The sequence below is a fragment of the Monocercomonoides exilis genome (assembly GCF_001643675.1).
Source record: "Monocercomonoides exilis strain PA203 chromosome Unknown scaffold14-1859848, whole genome shotgun sequence".
Taxonomy (NCBI): Eukaryota; Preaxostyla; order Oxymonadida; family Polymastigidae; genus Monocercomonoides; species Monocercomonoides exilis.
The window spans coordinates 1549037-1568063 of NW_027150559.1; the positions used below are offsets into that span (position 1 = coordinate 1549037).

The following is a 19027-nucleotide window of genomic DNA, read 5'->3' on the forward strand; positions in this document are numbered from 1 at the left end:
CTTTTCATTTTGTTATATGGAATACACAATCCAATTTGATTGGAGAATTTGTGTATTGATGAGGATTTTTAAACATATGCTTCACCTTGGAAAAGGCGAGACCAATTCAGCCAGTGCCCGTCAGTTTTTTTTTTTTTTTTTTTTTTTTTTTTGTTGTTTGTTTGTTTGAAATATATTGCGTTCGGGAACCAAACAAGGAATCACTTTTTCAAACATCAAAAACGAGCGGTTCAATGATTGTCAAAGATGAAATGAAAAAAATTATTGAATGAATTGCTATCATAGATTTTATTCCTTCATTAAAAAAAAAAAAAAAAAAAAAAAAAAAAAAAAAAAAAAAAAAAAAAAAAAAAAAAAAACTGAAAACATTCAGAATTTTTTATGTAGAATGCATTTTTAAAAATTTAAACCAAACTGTTTAACAACAGTGCTTAATTTGTTTAAAATTTGTTTTGCTGTTTTCAAAATTTTTTTCTGAGAAAAATGAGAGAAAAATATTGGAACTTATTATTAACTGGGATCTTCAAAAGATCTTATCCAATTGAAAAAGGCGTATAAGTATTTTTTGACAGTATTGAAGACAATCACATCAATAAATGCGTAACTCGGTATGATCCGATTATATCTGCACAACCAAAAATGATTTTAATCATTATATTTCGATTTGTTATATATTATTATTGGAAAAGAATATGCAAATAAAAACAAGCGGAAATTTTTTATTTTAAGGAAATTTTGAAGAATAATATTTTCACCCATAATAATATTCGAAAATTATTTGTGTAAAGGGTTCGAATTTTTTTTTTGATCTCATGGAACGTGAACGAGATCTTCATGATGAGGAAAACTTTTCTTGGCTGAACAAACTCTTCTACGACGAAACGAGCGAATGAGAATGGTTCGAAAGAGAAACAATTGCGATGAACTTCCCGATGTGCAGAATTCATAGATGCTATCAACGAATATATCATGATAAGAATTATCACTATTACGCTTGTCCAAAATGCAAGATCAAGAAAAGCATTTTTTCAGGAACATCTTTTAGCAGAATAAAGATTGGACTAGGCGTTAATCTTCTGATTTGTTTATATTACTGGCTGGGGATTCAAATCAAAACAATTTCTTTGCTTCTTTCTGTTAATAACGACACAGTCGGATACTGGGGAAGTGTGATTCTGTGAGCTTGTTCACAAATGTGGAACGAAAGTAAGCAAGTTATTGGATGTGATTGAACAACAGTTAAAATTGATGAAGCAATTTGGAGAAAACGGAAGCACAGGAGAGGAAGAAAGAAAAAGCAATTGTGGATTTTCGGAGGGGTGGAAAGATTAGAGGGTGGTGGAGCGGGGAAACGGTTTATGGTTATTGATGTTAACAGAAAAAAGCAAACTTTGATTTAAATTACTCAGAAATGCATAAAAGCTGGAACAATAATTATTTTCTATCAATTACGCGATTATTCTTCACTGGAAACACTTGGATATAAGCATCAAATTGTGTACCAAAAAAGACGTTTCCGAAACCCAGAAACTAGCGTGTTTACAAATACAAATGAAGGGTTATGGCAACATTTGCTATGCACTATCACTCGATTTGGTACAAGGATTAGACAAATGCATGACTATCTTTTACTGTTTTTGGTGAAATCAACATTTGATTTGACATTCATTCAATTAATCAAATTTCTGTGCTTTGAAAATATAATTGAACCTGTTCAAATGGAAGAAGAAGAAGAAGAAGAAGAAGAAATCATTGATGAAGATGAAAAGATTCCAGAAATGGATGATGTTGTCAATGAAGATAATGATGATAAATCTGATGAAGATTTCGGAGCAGGAGATGGAGCTAGTGCCTCTGAATTAGAGCCTTAAATATTATTCTTATTAGAATAATATCATTTTAATATGTTTTTTAATTTTTTAGAAGCTATTTTTTCAACAAATCAGTCACTTTTTTAATGAAAATTCGAATATTTTTATTTTTGATCTAAATCATTTTTTTTCAAAAATATCTTCATAAACACGTTTCCGCATTTTTCCATACTCATTTAACTTATGTACAACATGTATTATTATGTTCTGTTAAGTTTCAAAGAAATCTGGGCATACCGATATATTCGGATTATGCCCGTAACTCTTTTCACTATAAACATAAATGAAATCATTATTTTATTCCCCAGTTGAAGAGTGTTCAAAAAAACAAAAGGAATATCTTTAAAATTATAATTATTAAGGTTTGATAGATCATTTTTATTTGAATTGAATTTTGTATTTCTCTTGAATCAAACTCTTTTAAAAAAGAAAAAAATTAAGAATTCAATGTTCACTGGCTAATATTCGTAAAGATAGTAATTGGTTTGGTGAATGAAAGCATAACAAATGGAGTGTCAGAGGTTGCGGAAGTGGAAAAAGTTGAAAGTGAACTTGTGAGCGAAGGTGAATATGAGGAAGGAGGTGAAGGAAACATTTGAGGAGGAAGAGGAGGAGTGGAAGAAGAAGAAGAAGAAGAAGAAGAAGAAGAAGAAGAAGAAGAAGAAGAAGAAGAAGAAGGTTTAGGAGAAGAAATAGAAATCTCGTTAAATTGCTGCTGCGGAGTGAGCAATCCATACACTTCTTCTTCTTCTTCTTCTTCTTCTTCTTCTTCTTCTTCTTCTTCTTCTTTTCCATCTCCATCAATGAATTGTTCATTTAAGAAATCTTCTTCCTCTGGAAAACATTTTTCTCTTTCTTCCAAAATTCCTTCATGTTCTTTGCTATTATCTTTGCTCTCATTTCCATTCATCTTCTCTTTCTCTCTATCCTTCAAATCCTCAACATCCGCTTCACGTTCATTTCTTCTCTTTCTCTTTTCCTTTTTCCTTTTTGTCTCTTTTACTAATTCCATTTCTTGTTCTTTTTCATTTTTTCCATTTTTTTCTTCTTTATTCCTTTTCTCCTTTTTTCCCTCTTTCTCCTCTTTCTCCTCTTTCTCCTCCTTTCCCTTTTTTCCCTCTCTCTCCTCCTTCTCTCTTTTCTCCTCCTCCTTCTCTCTTTTCTCCTCTCTCCTTCTCATCCTCTCCAGCTCGTCTTTCCTCTCCTCCTCTTCCTTCTCCAGCTGCGCCATCACCTTGTTGTGCACCTTCTCGATCGTCTGCACAGCCAAGTCGTGAAATCGCTTCTCTATTACCATCGCTTCGGACTCGATTTCTGCTTCTCTCATCTTCCTTCGCTCCATTTTCTCTCGCCTCAGCTGCTCCATATGCTGCTTTTTCTGTTCGTTCTTTAGCTTCCTTTCTTTTTCTTTTTCTTCTTCTTTTTCTTCTTCCTCTTTTTCTTTTTCTTCTTCCTCTTTTTCTTCTTCTTTTCTTCTTCTTTCTCTTTCTCTTTCATTTCCCCCTTCCTTTTTATCTTCAATGTTTCCTTCTTCTTTCATTTCTTCTTCTTCTTTTCCTTCTTCTTCACTTATTTTTGCTATTTCTTCTTCATTTTCTTCTTCATATTCTGAATCAATAAAAGAATCGCTGCTTTCACTGCAGAACAATTCTTGGTCGCCTTCATCTTCCTCTTCTGTTTCGCTTTCTTCGCTTTCTTCGCTTTTCTCTTCTTCTTCTTCTCTTTCTCCTCTTTCTCCTCTTTCTCCTCTTTCTTCTTCTCTTTCATTTTCTCTTTTTTCATTTTCTTTTTCATTTTTAATCACAAATTTGTTTTTCTCATTTTCTGGTAAAGGTTCATTATTTCTAACCTGTTTTGGTGTAGAAAGAGGAGAAGAAGAAGAGAAAGAAGAAGAAGAGGAAGAAGAAGCAGAGGAAGAGGAAGAGGAAGAGAAAGAAGAAGAGGAAGAGGAAGAAGAATTAGAAGAAGAAGAAGGCAAATAAACAGGAGGCAAAGTTTGTAAAGTCGAAATGTGTTCTTGGATTTCAGAAATCAACGAAAAAACAGAGTCAAAAGGAGAATTTTGAATGGAAGAGCGAGAAATAGTGGATTTTGGGGTGTTGAATGAGGAATCAGGAGGAGGAGGAGAAGCAGAAGAAGAAGAAGAAAGAGAAGAAGAAGAAAGAGAAGAAGAAGAAAGAGAAGAAGAAGAAAGAGAAGAAGAAGTTGAAATGGAAGAAGAACATGGATAGCTCTCTTTTTCATCAGAAATATCATCAAAATCTGATTTTTGCTTCAATTCTTGCTGTTTTTGGGGAGAAGAATTAGTTTCTTTGAAATTCGAATGAGTTTTTGTGAACGATTGGCTGGAATGAGGAGAGGGACCAGGAAATGTCTGGGAGAAAGGAGAAAATGAAGAAGAAGAAGAAGAAATGGGAGAAGGAGAAGAAGAGGATGATGATGAAGCAGAAGCAGAAGCAGAGGAGGAAGGAGAAGAAGAAGGTGAAGAAGAAGAAGAATCAAATTTCTTTAAATGAAAATCTGTTTCTATTTGTGTTTGACAAAAAGGAGGAGCATAATTAAATTTTTCGAATTTGTTTGCCGGCAAAAATGGGATTATTTCATTTGTTGATGTTTCAACAACAGAATCCAGCGGATCAATGCAGCCAAGCGTGGCATAGAGATCTTCTTCTTCTTCTTCTTCTTCTTCTTCTTCATTTTTGTCTTCTTCTTTTTCTAAGTATTTTTCTTTGTCTTTTTCATTTTCTTTTTCATCTTTATTTTCGTCTTCCTCTTCTTTTTTATGTTTGTCAGCTTTTTCATCTCGTTTTTCTTCATTTGTTACCTTTTCATTTGTTTTGGCTTTATTTCCTTCTCTTTCTTCTTCTCTGTTATCAAATTGATTTTTTTCTTTCGTCTCATTTTGATTTCGTTTCTCAATTTCAACAGAATTTGCACTTTTTCTTTGAAAATGTCGATTTTCTTTCAAATTCTCGTCTTTCATAGAAATGTTTTTCGTCTGTTTTACAATTGGTTTGTTAGCAGAAGCATTTTGTTCATTGAAATTCTGTTTTTTCTCAAAAAATAAGATTTTTTCTGCAATTTTTGATGAATTAGATTTTTCTTGTTTGTTTCTATTTGCCAATAAATCTTCATCATTTTTGTTATTTGTTGAATTCATCCTATCATTTGTGCTCAAATTCAAAGAAGTTTCTTCTTTGCCTCGATTTTTCTGCTTTTCTGTTGAAATATCTGCTTCAATTTCTTCTTCATTTTTGTAATTTTCTGCTCTTTTCGATAACATTTCATATGTTTTGCTATCATTTTGTTGTACATTTCTTTTCTTCGTTTTTTCAAAGTAATTTTTGTCTTCATTCACATTCGAATTTTGTTCTTCTGTTGAATTTCCGCTCTTTTCTGCCGGCAAACTTGAAGGAACCTCATATTTGCTGTTAATTTCATTGAGATTTTTCAAATTTTCTTCATTTGTTTGATCTGTTTCTATTTGTTTCAACTCATTTCCTTCTTCTCCTTCTTTTTCTTTCAATGGAATTGCAATCAAAACTGTTTGCCCTGCTTTCCCATCCAAAAACGGATTCTTCTCATTCGCCTTTTCTTTTCCCGCTTCCAAATTCTTCTTCTGATTTTCTCGAATTTCTCTAACAGGACTTGGAATTGGTGTTACTCTCGGTGTTTTTCTCTCTTTTTCTTGTTTTTCTTTCTCTTTCTCCTTCTCCTTCTCTTTCTCCTTTTCCTGTTTTTGCTGTTGATTTGTCTGATCCAATCTCATTTCGATTGCACGGCGCCACGAAAGCGGTGGGCATTTGAGCAGCTGCTGCCACATCTGCGGATTGTTCGGAGGCAGAAAGGGAAGATTAGAGAAAGAGGATGATGAAATAGAAGAAGAAGAAGAAGAAGAAGAAGAGGAAGAGGAAGAAGAGGAAGAAGAGGAAGAAAATCCAGAAGAAGAAGAAGTTATTCCATCACCAGAAAGAGATTGAGGTTGAGGCAAAGGAAGAGGAAGAGGGATATCAATCCATCCAAGCTGCCTTCTTTGGTCAAGTTTCTTCTTCACTTCGCCAAACGCAGCTATCCAATAATGCTTCATCTGCACAGAATCCGCCTTAAACAGGAAAGTTCTCTGAGGAAAGAAGACGAGAAAGAGCAAGCGATGAGGAGAAGAAGGCGAAGACAAGAAAAGCTCAGAGGAAGAAGGCGAATTGCAAGCAGAAGGTGGCTGGGAAGAAGGGAAAGGAGAAGACGCGCCGTCTGGCTGGAGCAGATACGAATCAGCAGTGACATTTGCGAAAGGTTGAGGGACAGCCAATGAATTTCTCTTCTTTTGAGAGGCAATCACTTCATCGACAACAGCTGCGTAGTCAAGCACATTCAGAAGAGGTTCTTCGACGAGGTTGATCTGCTGGTGGACGGAGTAATAGGAAGAAGAAGAGGAAGAAGCGGAGAAAAAGGGGGAGGTGTCGTTGTTGAGTGAAAGTGGTATGTTTGATGTGGATGATGTGGATGAAGTGGAAGAGGAGGAGGAGGAAGAGAAGGAGGAGAAGGTAGAGATGAGAGAGGAACAGACAAGAAGAAGATCATTGAACAGGAAAATGGTGCGCTGCTGGATGGAAGAACGGCTAACTTTGTCGATTATTCCATCTGCAATTGGGACTCTATCATGAGCAATTAGAGGAATCTGTTTTATTTTTGAAAAATGGATTTTTTTCATGAAATTAATAAAAAAAATAAATGAAAATGAAAAATCGAAAACATTTTTTATAATAAAAGTATTACTATATAAAATAAAAAATACCTTCAATCCAAAAAGTCTCATTTGCAACTGGCTCATTTTATCAAGTGATTTGACTTCGCTCATGTGGTTATTCAATGTGTCACAAGTCTGCTTCATCTTTGCAGCTGCTTCATTGGTCTTTGCAAAATCCATATGGAATCGATGCGTTGCCTTTGCTAGCGTTTGACTAAGCAGCATATAGCGTGGAACTCTTTGAAGAGGAGTTATAAGAAGAGAAGGAAGATCTGTCAATTCATTTTCAGGAAGTTTATCAAGTTTTTGAGAAATTTGATTCGACAATGCAGAATATTTCTTTACAAGCTTTTTGAACTCTTCTGTTGCTTTATCGAACTCATCAAAATAATCGCATGAGGTAACACATATTTGAGCATGAAGAAATATTTTCGCTCCAATCAACGAACAATCCGTCCATGACGATATCACAGGTTCAATATCATTAATAAATCTTTCGCTGTATGTTTTTATAATTTGAACATTTTGCATCAACTTATCCACAGCAATTGGAATCCCTTTTTTCAATGTGTGATCAAAATATGACGTTGTAGGTTCAAAATAACACTAAAGAATACAAATGACAATGTTTCAATAAATAAAATATACACACTGATTGTAGAATTTGAAGTCCACGACAATACGTTTTTTCAGTTTTAAGTAATTCTTCAACAACTTGCTTTCGATGCTTGTTCATTGATGGAATTTTATTTACTATTCTTCTATCGCTCCATGCTCGAAAAGAATTTTGGATGAGAGTGCATTTATTTTCAAGGTTCTCCATTTTGATGATTTATCATAAATTCAAACATAAAAACGATTAAGATCAGTACCTACATTTATTTTATATGGATGTAAATCAAAATGCTTTTCTTCTGGAGGCTCTATCAGATGGTTTTACTCAACCATTCAAAGATGGGTCATTAAAAATTAGTCAAGCAAGCCCGCTGTTTCCCGTGTCAACATTAACATGTTCTCGTTTTCCAGAAATTTATAATTCTTATTCAAATACACCACTTTTTCAAGAATTTGCATGCTCAAGCAAATCTCCATACGAATATTCATCTTTTCCAAATGGAGATTCTTTTTACCAAACGATTAAGTTGCGAAGTAATTTTGATCTTTCTTTTTCCTGTGTTCCTTTCATCGATAATTCAATAATTTCAAAAGAGGCTCAGAAAACTGAACTTGAAAATCATCCAGATTTGAAATATCCATTTCTTGGTTGCTGTATTTCATCCATTGTCTGTGATGAATTTACAATACTTCTATCTCGATCTGGAGTCAACAATGATATTCTTAGATGCCAATTTATTTCAAATTATCTCAATTCAAGTCACAATGATCCAAACGTACTGCAAACTCCAGTGATCTTGAAAGAATTACTTTTTAAATGCAGCTCTGAAATATTGGAAATTCAATCACCACGCTCAGCACTTCAGTATTATTCATTTGCAGAATCTTTGATGTTCTCTGTGAAATTTCATTCATCTTTTGATCTGATGCACTTCACCCAATCATCTAATCCTCGTAACTGTATCACAACATATCTCGATGAATCAGCTCCTTCATACATTACAGATCTCGTTCCTGAGTTAGTTCTTCACACCCCTTCAACACCACGCCCAATGCAGATGGTTTGGTCGTCTCTGTTTCCTGAGCTGTCTGTTGTGCGGCAGGACGGAGGAATCTTCGTCGCCAGCCACCCATCGCCCACCAGCCCTCCTACGCTTTGTGCAGAAGACCAGATACTGGCAGACATAGCGAGCTATGGATACGACTATATTCCTTCCACTTTCTTCGAGCCTTCTTCTTACACTTCTTCTTCTTTGGGTACTTCTTCATTTCATTCTTCTGCCTTCATGTCCTCCTCTGCTTCCTCCTCCCCAACCCCCTCCAAGCGTATCTTCTACCCGTGGCCCATCCGCTCCATCTGTTTGTCTCATTCCCTCCGCTCCTTCTTAACTGCCTGCTCCACCCGCATCTGCCGTGCTGATGTTCGAGTGGGAGGCGAATGCTCAATTGTGGCTGAGGTCAAAAGGGACGAAGAGTCACAGATTGCTGTTGACAGCATTGCAGCCACAAGAACGAGGCAGAAAATGCGGCAGCAGAAGCTGAGGATCATGCGGAAGGTAAGGCAGAAGGAGTGGGCGAGGAGAAGGAAGAGAGAAGGGAAGAAGGAAGAGAAACAGGAGAAGTTTGGAACTGCAAAGAGAAGGTTGATATTGGATGATGAAAGCGATGATGGAGAAGAAGAAGATGATGATGATGAAAGTGATGAAGAGAAAAGGCGTAAAAGACACAGAAGAAAAGATAATGAAAGTGATAGAGAAGAATTAACAGGCAAAAGCAGAGAAAAGCGAAGACGAGAAGAAGAAGAAAAAGAAGAAGAAGAAAAATTCAATGACGAAGATAACAACGACAATAATTACAATGATGATAACGAATCCAACGAAGAAGCAAACCTCCTTCCTCTTCCACGCCCCTTGTATGGCTATGCAGCAAGAAGATCGACACGACAATTGGACCAGTTTTGTGGGGATCCTTTTCTGATGATGGGAAGAGACGCCTCGTTTGCGGCTTCAGTTTACAGACAGCCACGGAGCTGGCCAGGGAACAGGAAGGAGGAGGAAAGGAAGAGAGGAGAAAGAGGAGAAGGAGAAGAGAGAGAAAGAGGAAGAGGAAATGAAAAAGAGAGAAGAAGAGGAAAAATTGATTCTTATGAAGTCAATGAAGACCAAAATAGAAGAGCAATTGATTCATTGGAGGCATTTAACAAGCGAGGCGATAGAAGCAGAGCAAATGTGTTTCGAACACATCGTGTTCCTTCGTCATTCATCACGGCAATGGAGCATCATCCTGACCCTTCTTCGTATCTTTTTGCAGTTGCGACTCCAACTCAACTTCACGTTTATGATGAAAGATTTCTGAAATGTCCTGTTTCTTCCACTCCGAATTCATCATCATCATCATCTTCTTCTTCTTCGTCTTCTTCTGCTTCTTCTCATGCAACTTCTGCTTCTAATCGCATTTCATTTCAATCAAATGACGCTTCTTCCTCTTCTTCTTCATCCTCCTCTTCTTCTCTTCCACCTCGTCCTCTGCTTCAGTGGGAGCACAGAATCACTCGAACGAGATGGGGAGGAGGAGGCGGATATAATCAAAACAAAGACACAAATGAAGATGAGAAGAACGAAAGAGAAAGAGAAAGAGAAGAAGATGAAAGAAGAGGAGGAGGAAAAAGAGGAGGAATAGAAAAAGGAAAAGAAGGTAATAATGATTATGATAATGATGTTGATTCTTTCAATGCGAAAGAAGCAAAGCAGATGAATTCTGAGAATGGAAGACTTTTTCAACCAGAAACAAATTCATTGCAAACTTCATATTTGCCTCGTGCCGGAATAACAGTTATGCCATTTTCAGGTGGCGGGCTGCGGATTATTCGGTGGATTTTGCCTGCAAAATACGAGACAGGAAAGGGAATAATGAAGCAAATGCCTGAAGGATTGATTGGGGGAAGCATTGAAGGCACAGATATGGTTTTATTCCCAATTCATCGAAACGAAACTTTGCCGGTAGAAGAAATGGAAAAAGAAAAAAATGGGTTGAATGAAAATGCAAATGAAAATGAAAATGAAAAGAGGATGATGATTAAACCAGGAAGTGAAATGGACAGCAAAGATTGGGGCAAAGTTAATCCTCAGAGGAAAACGCAAGCCAACAAAAAGATAGAAAGAAAGAAAAATATTCCAAATTTTAATTCGAATAAGGAAAAATTGTGGGCCAAGCGGTTTTTTGCGTCTGGAGATGAATATGAGACAGCTTTATATGGCTTGTCTTCGTTTACTCACAAAATGATGTGCAATAATCCAGTTTTGTATGCTCTTTATGGGACTGTTAATATTTCTTGTTCTTCTTCTTCTTCATCTTCATCTTCTTCCTCTTCTTCATCTCTTCTTCTCAAAACCCATCAATTAAACAATCAATTTCTTCTTTCTCTATTCAGTCAGCATTCTTTGCTTCCTCTTCTTTTCCCTCCTTCTCCTCTTCCTGTTCATCGGCTTGCTATTTCACAGACGGATATGCTAAGACAACTGATTATAAGAGAAACTTCGGTAAAAAAGGGGAAAATGAAAAAAGTTAATAGAAATGAAGAATTTGATAGAAATGAGAAAGAAAAAGAAAAAGGAAATGAAAATGAAGAAAGAAATAGAAAAGAAAAGAGAAAAGAGAAAAGTTATGAAAATTTAAATTCAAATTCAACTTCGAATCAAAAATCAACCTTTTCTCAATTTTCTTCAGAATTTTCACAAATTTCACAAATTTCCAATGAAAATCGTTCATTCTCACTGAAAAAAAGGAGAACTTTGCGTTTTGACTCAAAAAAATTTCAGGAATTTTTTGAGTCGATTGTTGGAAAAGAAGAAATGATAAGGCAAAAAGCAGAAAGTGAAGGCAAACCGCTTGCTCCAAGAGCCATTTTGAGGGTGAATTCGCTTTTTCCTTCGGCTTCTGTTCAAAACAATGATTTTTCTTCAAGTTCATCATCATCATCATCTTCTTCTTCTTCATCTTTATCTTCATTAACTTCTTCTTCCTCTATTTCTTCTTTAAATTCTTCTTCTTCTTCTTCCTCTTCTTCTTCTTCTCTTCTCCCAACCCCCATCACTCAATCTTCACTCGAACTCTCTCACTCTCTTTTCACCCAACTTTCTTCGCATTCTCTTCAATTTTCTCTTCCTCTCCCGCCAAACAGCAATTTGATAGGACAATACATTCCTTCGGATTCTCAGCTAATTTCTGGTTTTGCTCTTGTTCCGCTTAGAAAAAAAGAGGAAAAAGTGAAAAATGGAAAAAATAAAAATTTGAAGGAAAAAAGAAGAATAGAAAAGAAATGCTCTTCTTCGAATTCTTTCTCTTCTCAAAATTCTTCTTCTTCTCATAACACAATTGTTTCTTCTCAGCTTTCACAAACACAAAATTCATCATCATCATCATCATCATCATCATCATCTGCTTCTTCTTCTTCTTTAGAAAAGCAACAAAATGAAAGAAGAATTTCAAAAATTCCAAATTTGCCGGCAAAGATATGGGCGAAAAAACTTATAAAGGGAAGAATAAAAGAAATAAATTCACAGAATTTACCAAGTAAAGAGAAAGAGAAAGAGAAAGAGAAAAAAAGAAAAAATAAAAAAAAATCAAAAGAAAATAATATTGGAACAGAAATATCAACATCCAAAAAAATAAATGTTTCAAAAATTTGGGAAGGAATTTCATTGAATAAATTTCTCAAATCCACAAAAAAAATTGTGGGTGAATTGAAGAAAATTGAAGAGAAAGAAGATACTGATGATTCAAGCGATGAAGACAATGAAATGATAAATAACTCAAATTCAAACGAAGAAGAGGAAGAGGAAGAGGAAGAGGAAGAGGAGGAAGAAGAAGAAATCGAAATTTCAAGTGCAGAAATCGAAATTAAGAGAAACGAGGATAAAAAATGTGAGCCGATGACGATGGTTGTGCATTCAACAGGATGTAATGAACTGACAGGGCAAATGTTTCGATTCAACATTGACAAAATAGAAGAAGAAGAAAAGGAGAAAACCACAAAATCCAAAGAGAAAGAGAAGAAGATGCAAATTAGTGCGCTTGCGGGAATGGAAGAAGAAGAAGAAGAAGAAAATAATAATAATAATAATGAAAATGAAGAAAGCAGTGAAAACAGTGAAAAAAGCGAAGAAAATACAGAAAATTCTGAAAATTCAGAAGAAAATTCAAAAGAAAATGAAGAAAAATCAGAAGAAAATGAAGAAAATGAAGAAAATGAAGACGAAGACGATTTAGCGATGAGTCAGAAGAGAAACATGCGAGCATCACAATTAAACCCTCTTTTGCAGCCAGATCATCTTTCTCAACACGAAAGAAATTCAATGCAAACACGAAAAATGAATGAAAAGAGGGGAAATCAATGGGACATGATACCAACATGGATGATTGAGAGGTGGGACGGGTTTGTCAAGGAGAAAGAGGCAGAGGAAGAAAATGTGCCATTTTTGGAGTATTTTGAGTGGATTAATGGAGAAAATGAGAAGATTAGGGGATGGAAAGAAGGAGAAGGAGGAGAAAGAGGAGAAAGAGAAGAAGAAGAAAAAGAGAAAGAAGAAAAAGAAGATAAAAGAGAAGAAGAAGAAGAAGAAGTGGAAACTCAACTTGAAGAAACTGTTATGCCTTCTTCTTCCTCTTCTTCTTCTCTTTCCTCTTCTCTTTCTCTTTCTTCCTCTTCCTCCTCTTCTTCTTCTGATATTCCAGAAGTTTTTAATTCTTCCTCTTCAACAGAAATTTCTCCTTTTATTCACAAAAACCAGTTTTCTTTGCCCAAATCGTATTTAACTTTGTATTCACTTCCTGTTTTTCCTCCTTTTGTTCCGCCGAACGGAACAGATTCCCTTTTGACTTCGATTTCGCTTTCGCGTTTTGTTCCAATTGAAATTCAAAAGTGGAAGCAGAAGCAACTTAAATTTGATCGATTTTCTTCCTCTTCTCCTTCTTCTCCATTGAATTCTTCTCATTCTTCTTCTTCTTCTTCTTCTTCCTTCTCCTCCTCTTCTTCCTCTTCATTAAATTCTTCCTCTTCTTCATTAACTTCTTCTTCTTCTTCATTTCTTCCTCCTCAATTCATCCACACCCAGTGGTATCCGCACACAGTTATTTCTTCGAGTCTTGTTTTGAACAAACTGCAAAACGAAGCAAAAGCAATTTTGAATGTTTATTTGCTTTCTTTGCCTTTCACCTTTTTGAGGCAACTTTATCGTTCTGTTTGCAAAATTCGAAGAATTTCAAAGAAAAAAAAATTGAATTTGGAAAATAATTCGACAAATAGAGAACAAATAGAGAAGGGAGAAGAAGAAGAGGAAGAGAAAGAGGAGGAGGAGGAAGAAGAAGAATTAAGTTTTGCTGAAATGGCACAGAAAATTTCAGAAGTTTTGTGTTATGTTCCGTTGAATGGAAGGTGGAAAAGAGGAAGGATAAATGGAAGTGAAGGAAAAAAGAAAAGAAAAGAAAGAGAAGAAAATTCATCTGAAAATGGAGTTGAAGAAGATAAAGAAGAAGAGGAAGAGGAAGAAGAAGAAGAAAATGTTAATAATGATTATGATTGTGATTACTCAAATGAACAATATCAAAACTTCTTCTTCTCTCCCATCCCGTTTTACCCTCAAAATTCGCTTCAAATAAACCTCAGCTCTGATTTTGTGATTCCTTCTAAGGGATTCTCTTCTCCATTAACACTTGCTGACTTGCTGTATTTCATTTCGAATTCAAAGAATAACTTTACAAACAAGCAATCAATTTCTTTTGATATTTCTTCTTCTTCTTCTTCTTCTTCCTCTTCTTCCTCTTCCTCCTCCTCCTCCTCTTCTTCTTCTTCTTCTTCTTCCTTTTCCTCCTCCTCCTCTTCTTCTTCTTCATTAACATTATCTCAACCATCAAACCCCAAAACTTCCTCTTTTCCTCTCTCAACCTTCTGCTCATCCTTCACTCACCCAATGATTTCTTTTACCTCCATTTCTTTACCCTTTTCCACAAATCATCCATTTAATTGGCTTTCTTCTCTTTCTTCCCCTCAAAATTCTGATGTTTCTTCTATTGACACCTCTTCTCTTCTCTCAGCGTTAACCACATCTTCTCAGTTCTCTTCTCTTTCTCAGTCAACTTCCACACTCATTTCAGATATTTTAGCACAACAACAACATAATAATCAGCAATCTTTCTCTTCTCCTGTTATTTCAAATCAATTTTCTGCTTCTGCTTCTGCTTCTTCTTCTTCTTCTTCTTTTCAGCTTAATTCTCGTTCGTCTCCGTTTCGAGTCATTCCTTCTTCTTTGCCTTGGTTGCCTTATTCTGCACCTATTTTCTCTTTCATTGCAAAACAAGAAAAGGAAAATAATTCGAATAAATCGACAAATGAAACAGTAAAAACAGAGAAAGAATCGCAAAACAATCAAATTTCAAAGCAATTTTCCGAGAAAAAACTTGAAGAATTCACAAAATCGTCTCTTTTAGGTTCTCTTCTGCTTTATCTTTCGCTCAAATGCGTTGTTGTTTCCAATGTGATGAATGTGACCAACCCTTCTTCGATTTCTTCTGACCCATTTGTCTTCTTTCCGTGGCGTTCAGTTCGTCCTTATTTGCTTTCGCATCTTCAGCCATTTTCTACTCATTCAGAGACAGCTTTAACAAAATCAATCGCAAATTCTCAAACAACAGCAAATGAGTTACAAACAAAAGAAACAAAGGAAACAAAGGAAACAAAGGAAACGATGCAAATTCAACAGGAAAACGCAATTTCTGATGATATTTCTTCCCAATCTGTGTCAAACAATGAAAAAGAAGCAGATAATTCCACATCAGATACATTAATAACTGAAACAAGTGAAAATTCTTCTCCCTTTTCGAACATCACAAAGCAGCTGACGCAAACGTCTTTCATTCAAATGGAGCAGATCCCCACGCAAATCGACGAAGAAGGCATTATCAGCACAATTAGCAGTATTTATTCAGAAAATAACGATAAAAATAAGAGCAACAATAGAAATGAAAATTTTAATAATAATAATAACAATAATAATAGAACTGAAAAACAACCGCAGGAAGTATTTAGAATGAAAGCATTGACACAAAGAACAATGAAGACGATGTATTTGCCAAATAAGAATGATATTTCAACTCTTTCATTGAGCTTACAAACACATTCAAGCAATTCTAAATCTTCTTCCTCTTCCTCTTCTTCTTCCTCTTCTTCCTCTTCCTCTCCTTCTCCTTCTCCTTCTCCTTCTCTATCTTCGCAATTCAACACCCCCAAAACCATTTACTTCAATCTCCTTCACCCGCGCCTCGGTTTCCGCCGTTTCACTCGCTTTAAAGTGGTCAATGCTCAAAGGCAAGTTCTGATTGTGACTGAAATGGCAACATCACCCGAAAGTCTGCTTCACAAAAGAATCGAAAGAATTATGAAGAAAAGAGAAACAGTTCAGGATGAAGTGGAAGTGATAGAAGAATTTGAAAGCAAATCGAAAAATAAAAATAATAATAGTAATAGTAATAGTAATAGTAATAAAAAGGAGAAGGAAACAAAAGTGTCAAAGAGAAAGACAAGGCAGAAAACACACAAAGAACAAAAAAGCACAATTTTGTCATATTTTCCAAAGAAGTTGGCGATTGTCAATTCGAAAATAGCTCAGTTTTCATCGTCTTTCCAAATGTTGTATGCTTCTTTGATTTCCAAAGCAGATATCCACACACAAACATTCAAACACTCCTTTTTCAATTCTTTTGCCCGAAACATCTGCCTTCTTCTTTCTTCTTCGTTTTCCACAAGTATTTCTGAAGCCACAATCAACTTTCTTGCTGAAAAGCTATCTCAAATCCATCTCGTTCCTTTCTTCTTCTTCTTCCCGTTTGCTTCAACAAGCAACACCCCATTTAAAACGTACTCTCGTCTTTATTCTTCCCTCTCATCGAGACAGCAATGGCTCGATTTGATGGCAAGAAGGGCGGAACACACAGTCGCTGCTGCTGCCAGAAGAGAAAGACAGAAGCAGTTTCGCATTGAAGAGAAGAAGAGACACAGGGCAGAGGTGATTGAGAAGATGAAGAGCAAGATGAAGCTGATGAGTGCTTCGAGTGCTATGGGAGGAGGAGGAGGAGGAGGAGAGAATGGAGTCCAAGAAAGTGCACAGAATAAGATGGAAATGATGAAAAGGAAGAATCCATTGAATATGAATAGGAACAAAATAACGATTGGGGGAACGGTGAGAAAGAAAGGGAAGAGAGGGAAGGAAGAAAAGGAGATTTTGAATGAGAAAGTTGGAGGATTGCAAGTGGAAGAAGAAGAGGAAGGAGAAAAAGAGGCAGAAACAAGCAAAAAGGGAGAAGAAGATGAAGAAAAAGAGGAAGAAGATGAAAAGAAAAAGGAAGACGGAGAAGCAGAAGAAGCAGAAGAAGAAATAGAGAAGAAAAATAGAACAGTTTCCTTTGAAATGACTGAAACACAGCAAGACTCAACAAAAAGACAAGAAAAAGTCAATGGTGAAGAGAATTCTATTCAAAATGAAAAAACAATCAAAGAAGTTAATGGAATGCAAACAGAATCAGAAACAATAATAACATCTGGATCTTCATTGACTTCAGCTTCCTCTTCTGCTTCTCAGTCAATTTATGTGTTTTCGAATCCTCTTCTTCCTGTTTATCAGCAAAAGGATACGATTGCTCTTCCTCAGCCAAATTCTTCTTCTTCTCAGAGAAATGAATTTTCCACTTCTTCCACTCCATTTTCGTACCAACAAAGTAATTCACAGAACAAATTGCATTTTCTCTCTTCTCTTCCTTCTCTCTTTCATACTCAAAAAGAAGATGAAAAAGATGAAAAAGCAGCAACTTCTTCAAACAAAGACAAACAAAATGAATCAACAGAACTTCCTGAATGGCTCACATCCCTTTCACTCTCAGACAAAATGTCTCCCGAAACACAAGCAGGCAACTGGCATTCTTCCTTCTCGTTTTTGGATCATTCGCTTCTCTTTTCTGCTGCTCTTGACAGAATCAACGGGACAAGGCATTCAACGCCTGCTGCAGTGATTGGAGTGGCGGATGGAGTTGTGAGTGCGCTGCTGAGCGAATGGATGGCGTTTGTTTGGAGCACGTTGGGAAGAGGGAAAGAGGAAGGAGGGACAAACGGGAAGAGGAAAGGGAAGAGTGAGGATGAGGGTGTTTGGAGTGCAAATGATGAGATGGATTCGTTTTATGGACTTTGGATGAGGAAAAGCGATCTTGTGAATTTGAAAGAAGACGAAGAGAAAGAGAAAGAAAGCACTCAAAATCAAGAAAGAAATGAAGGAGCATTCATTTTACCCCAAAGAGAAATTACCAGAAGGGAGTTCATAAAAGCGATGGTGATGGCGAAAGTGGCGAAGGACAGAATCGACACAAATCTCTTTCCCTCGCACGCCAAACACGTCGTTCAGCAATCACAAAGAGAGCAATTTTATTCCTCTTTGCGTTCACCTCGGCCTGCTTTGTCTCCTCTTCGCGTTTCTTCGCTTTCTGTGCCTCAGCCGCCTTCTTCTCCCTTCAGTGCGATTGAGCACACAGACGAAGCAGTTGAAAGCGAAGAGACTTTTATTCCCCCTGTTGATGAGTTGGATGCGCATGTGATGTCGATCTGGGTTGATGTGGAAGCACAATATCCGCTTTTCTTGGGAATGAAACAGCAAAATCAGCAGAATCAACAAAATCAACAGAAGAAGAACATGTTTTATTCAAATTCTGCTCTTGTAAATGCATTTAACGCTCTTATTTCTTCAAACACATTAAAACCGTCTCCAATTCCGGCTACGAAAATCTCAGGGACAGTTTCTCTTTCTTCCGTAATCTTGTTCCCTTTCCTCCTCTCCTTCGTCAACTCTGCTCTTTCTTCTCCTCAAATCCGTCCGTCTTATCTCCGCCTCTTCCGCTGGTCTGGTTTGAGGCGGCTTTTAACACGCGGGCAGCCTTCTTCTCTGATTGCTGCTTTGTTCCCTCCTTTCCGCTCTTCCTTTGCAACTCCTGCACAAAATTATCACATTCAAACTCAACTTGCACAAACTGGTTCAACAACAGCAATTTCTTCTTCTTCTTCTTCTTCTTTTGCTTATGCATCCGCTTTTTCAACTTTGCATTCTCAAGCACCTTCTCCTCCTCCATTTCCAGGTGTTTCCCCTTCTCCTCTTCCTCCTCCTTCAATTTCTCCTTCCCTCTCTCTTTCTCTCTCGCCTTCTCCTCCTCCTTCTCCTTCTCCCTCTCTTTCTCCCTCTCCTTCCCCTTCTCTTTCCCCTTCTGCTTTCCTTGCTGCTTCCTCTATGTTCTCATACGCAACACAAGCTCCTCTGAATCCTTCTTCTCCTGCTCCTTTTGTTGCTCCTTCTCTTTTGGCGCATAATTCAGCCATTGCAAATCAAACTGGCGAAACACAGCAAGTTACACAGACTCAGAACGAACCGACTGATTTTGACTCGTTTTTGGATTCGTTCTTTTGATGGGGAAAGAAGATAATTGACTGACTGTCTATCTGTTTGTTTGTTTGTTTGTTTGTTTGTGTGTTCAAGAAGAAAGAAACAAATTTTTATTTATTTGAATTCTGTTTTTATGAATTAATCTGTTTGTTTGCTTGTTTTGTTTGGTTGCTTGGTTGCTTAATTTGACTCATTTCATCATTTCATCAACGATTTTGTGTGTCCAACTTCCAAATTTTCTTCCCCTCCAAATTTCAAAATGGGGAAAGAAAATGAATCAATAAAATTATTTGGAAAACAAAATATGAAACGTCCAATTCAAAAAC

General features: G+C 36.4%; 3 protein-coding genes across 3 annotated transcripts; 2 read left to right on the forward strand and 1 right to left on the reverse strand.

Moving 5' to 3' along the window:
* Positions 1–1613: 1613 nt before the first annotated feature.
* Positions 1614–1871, forward strand: MONOS_7377 (uncharacterized protein; the record flags this gene model as incomplete). The annotated part of the gene is made up of 1 exon (XM_067877696.1): positions 1614–1871. One exon carries the CDS (start codon positions 1614–1616, stop codon positions 1869–1871), a length of 258 nt encoding a protein of 85 aa, XP_067730513.1.
* A 451-nt stretch (positions 1872–2322) lies between these two features.
* On the reverse strand, positions 2323–7488 carry MONOS_7378fu7379 (putative Rho guanine nucleotide exchange factor 17; the record flags this gene model as incomplete). Its single annotated transcript, XM_067877697.1, has 3 exons — positions 7268–7488; positions 6664–7221; positions 2323–6546 (listed from the first exon to the last, which is right to left on the reverse strand). The coding sequence occupies exons 1-3, from the start codon at positions 7436–7438 to the stop codon at positions 2323–2325; spliced, it is 4953 nt and encodes a 1650-aa protein (XP_067730514.1). The 5' UTR covers positions 7439–7488.
* A 632-nt stretch (positions 7489–8120) lies between these two features.
* Positions 8121–19026, forward strand: MONOS_7380 (uncharacterized protein; the record flags this gene model as incomplete). Its single annotated transcript, XM_067877699.1, has 2 exons — positions 8121–10769; positions 11049–19026. The coding sequence occupies 2 exons, from the start codon at positions 8121–8123 to the stop codon at positions 18723–18725; spliced, it is 10326 nt and encodes a 3441-aa protein (XP_067730515.1). The 3' UTR covers positions 18726–19026.
* Between the last annotated feature and the right edge of the window lies 1 nt (position 19027).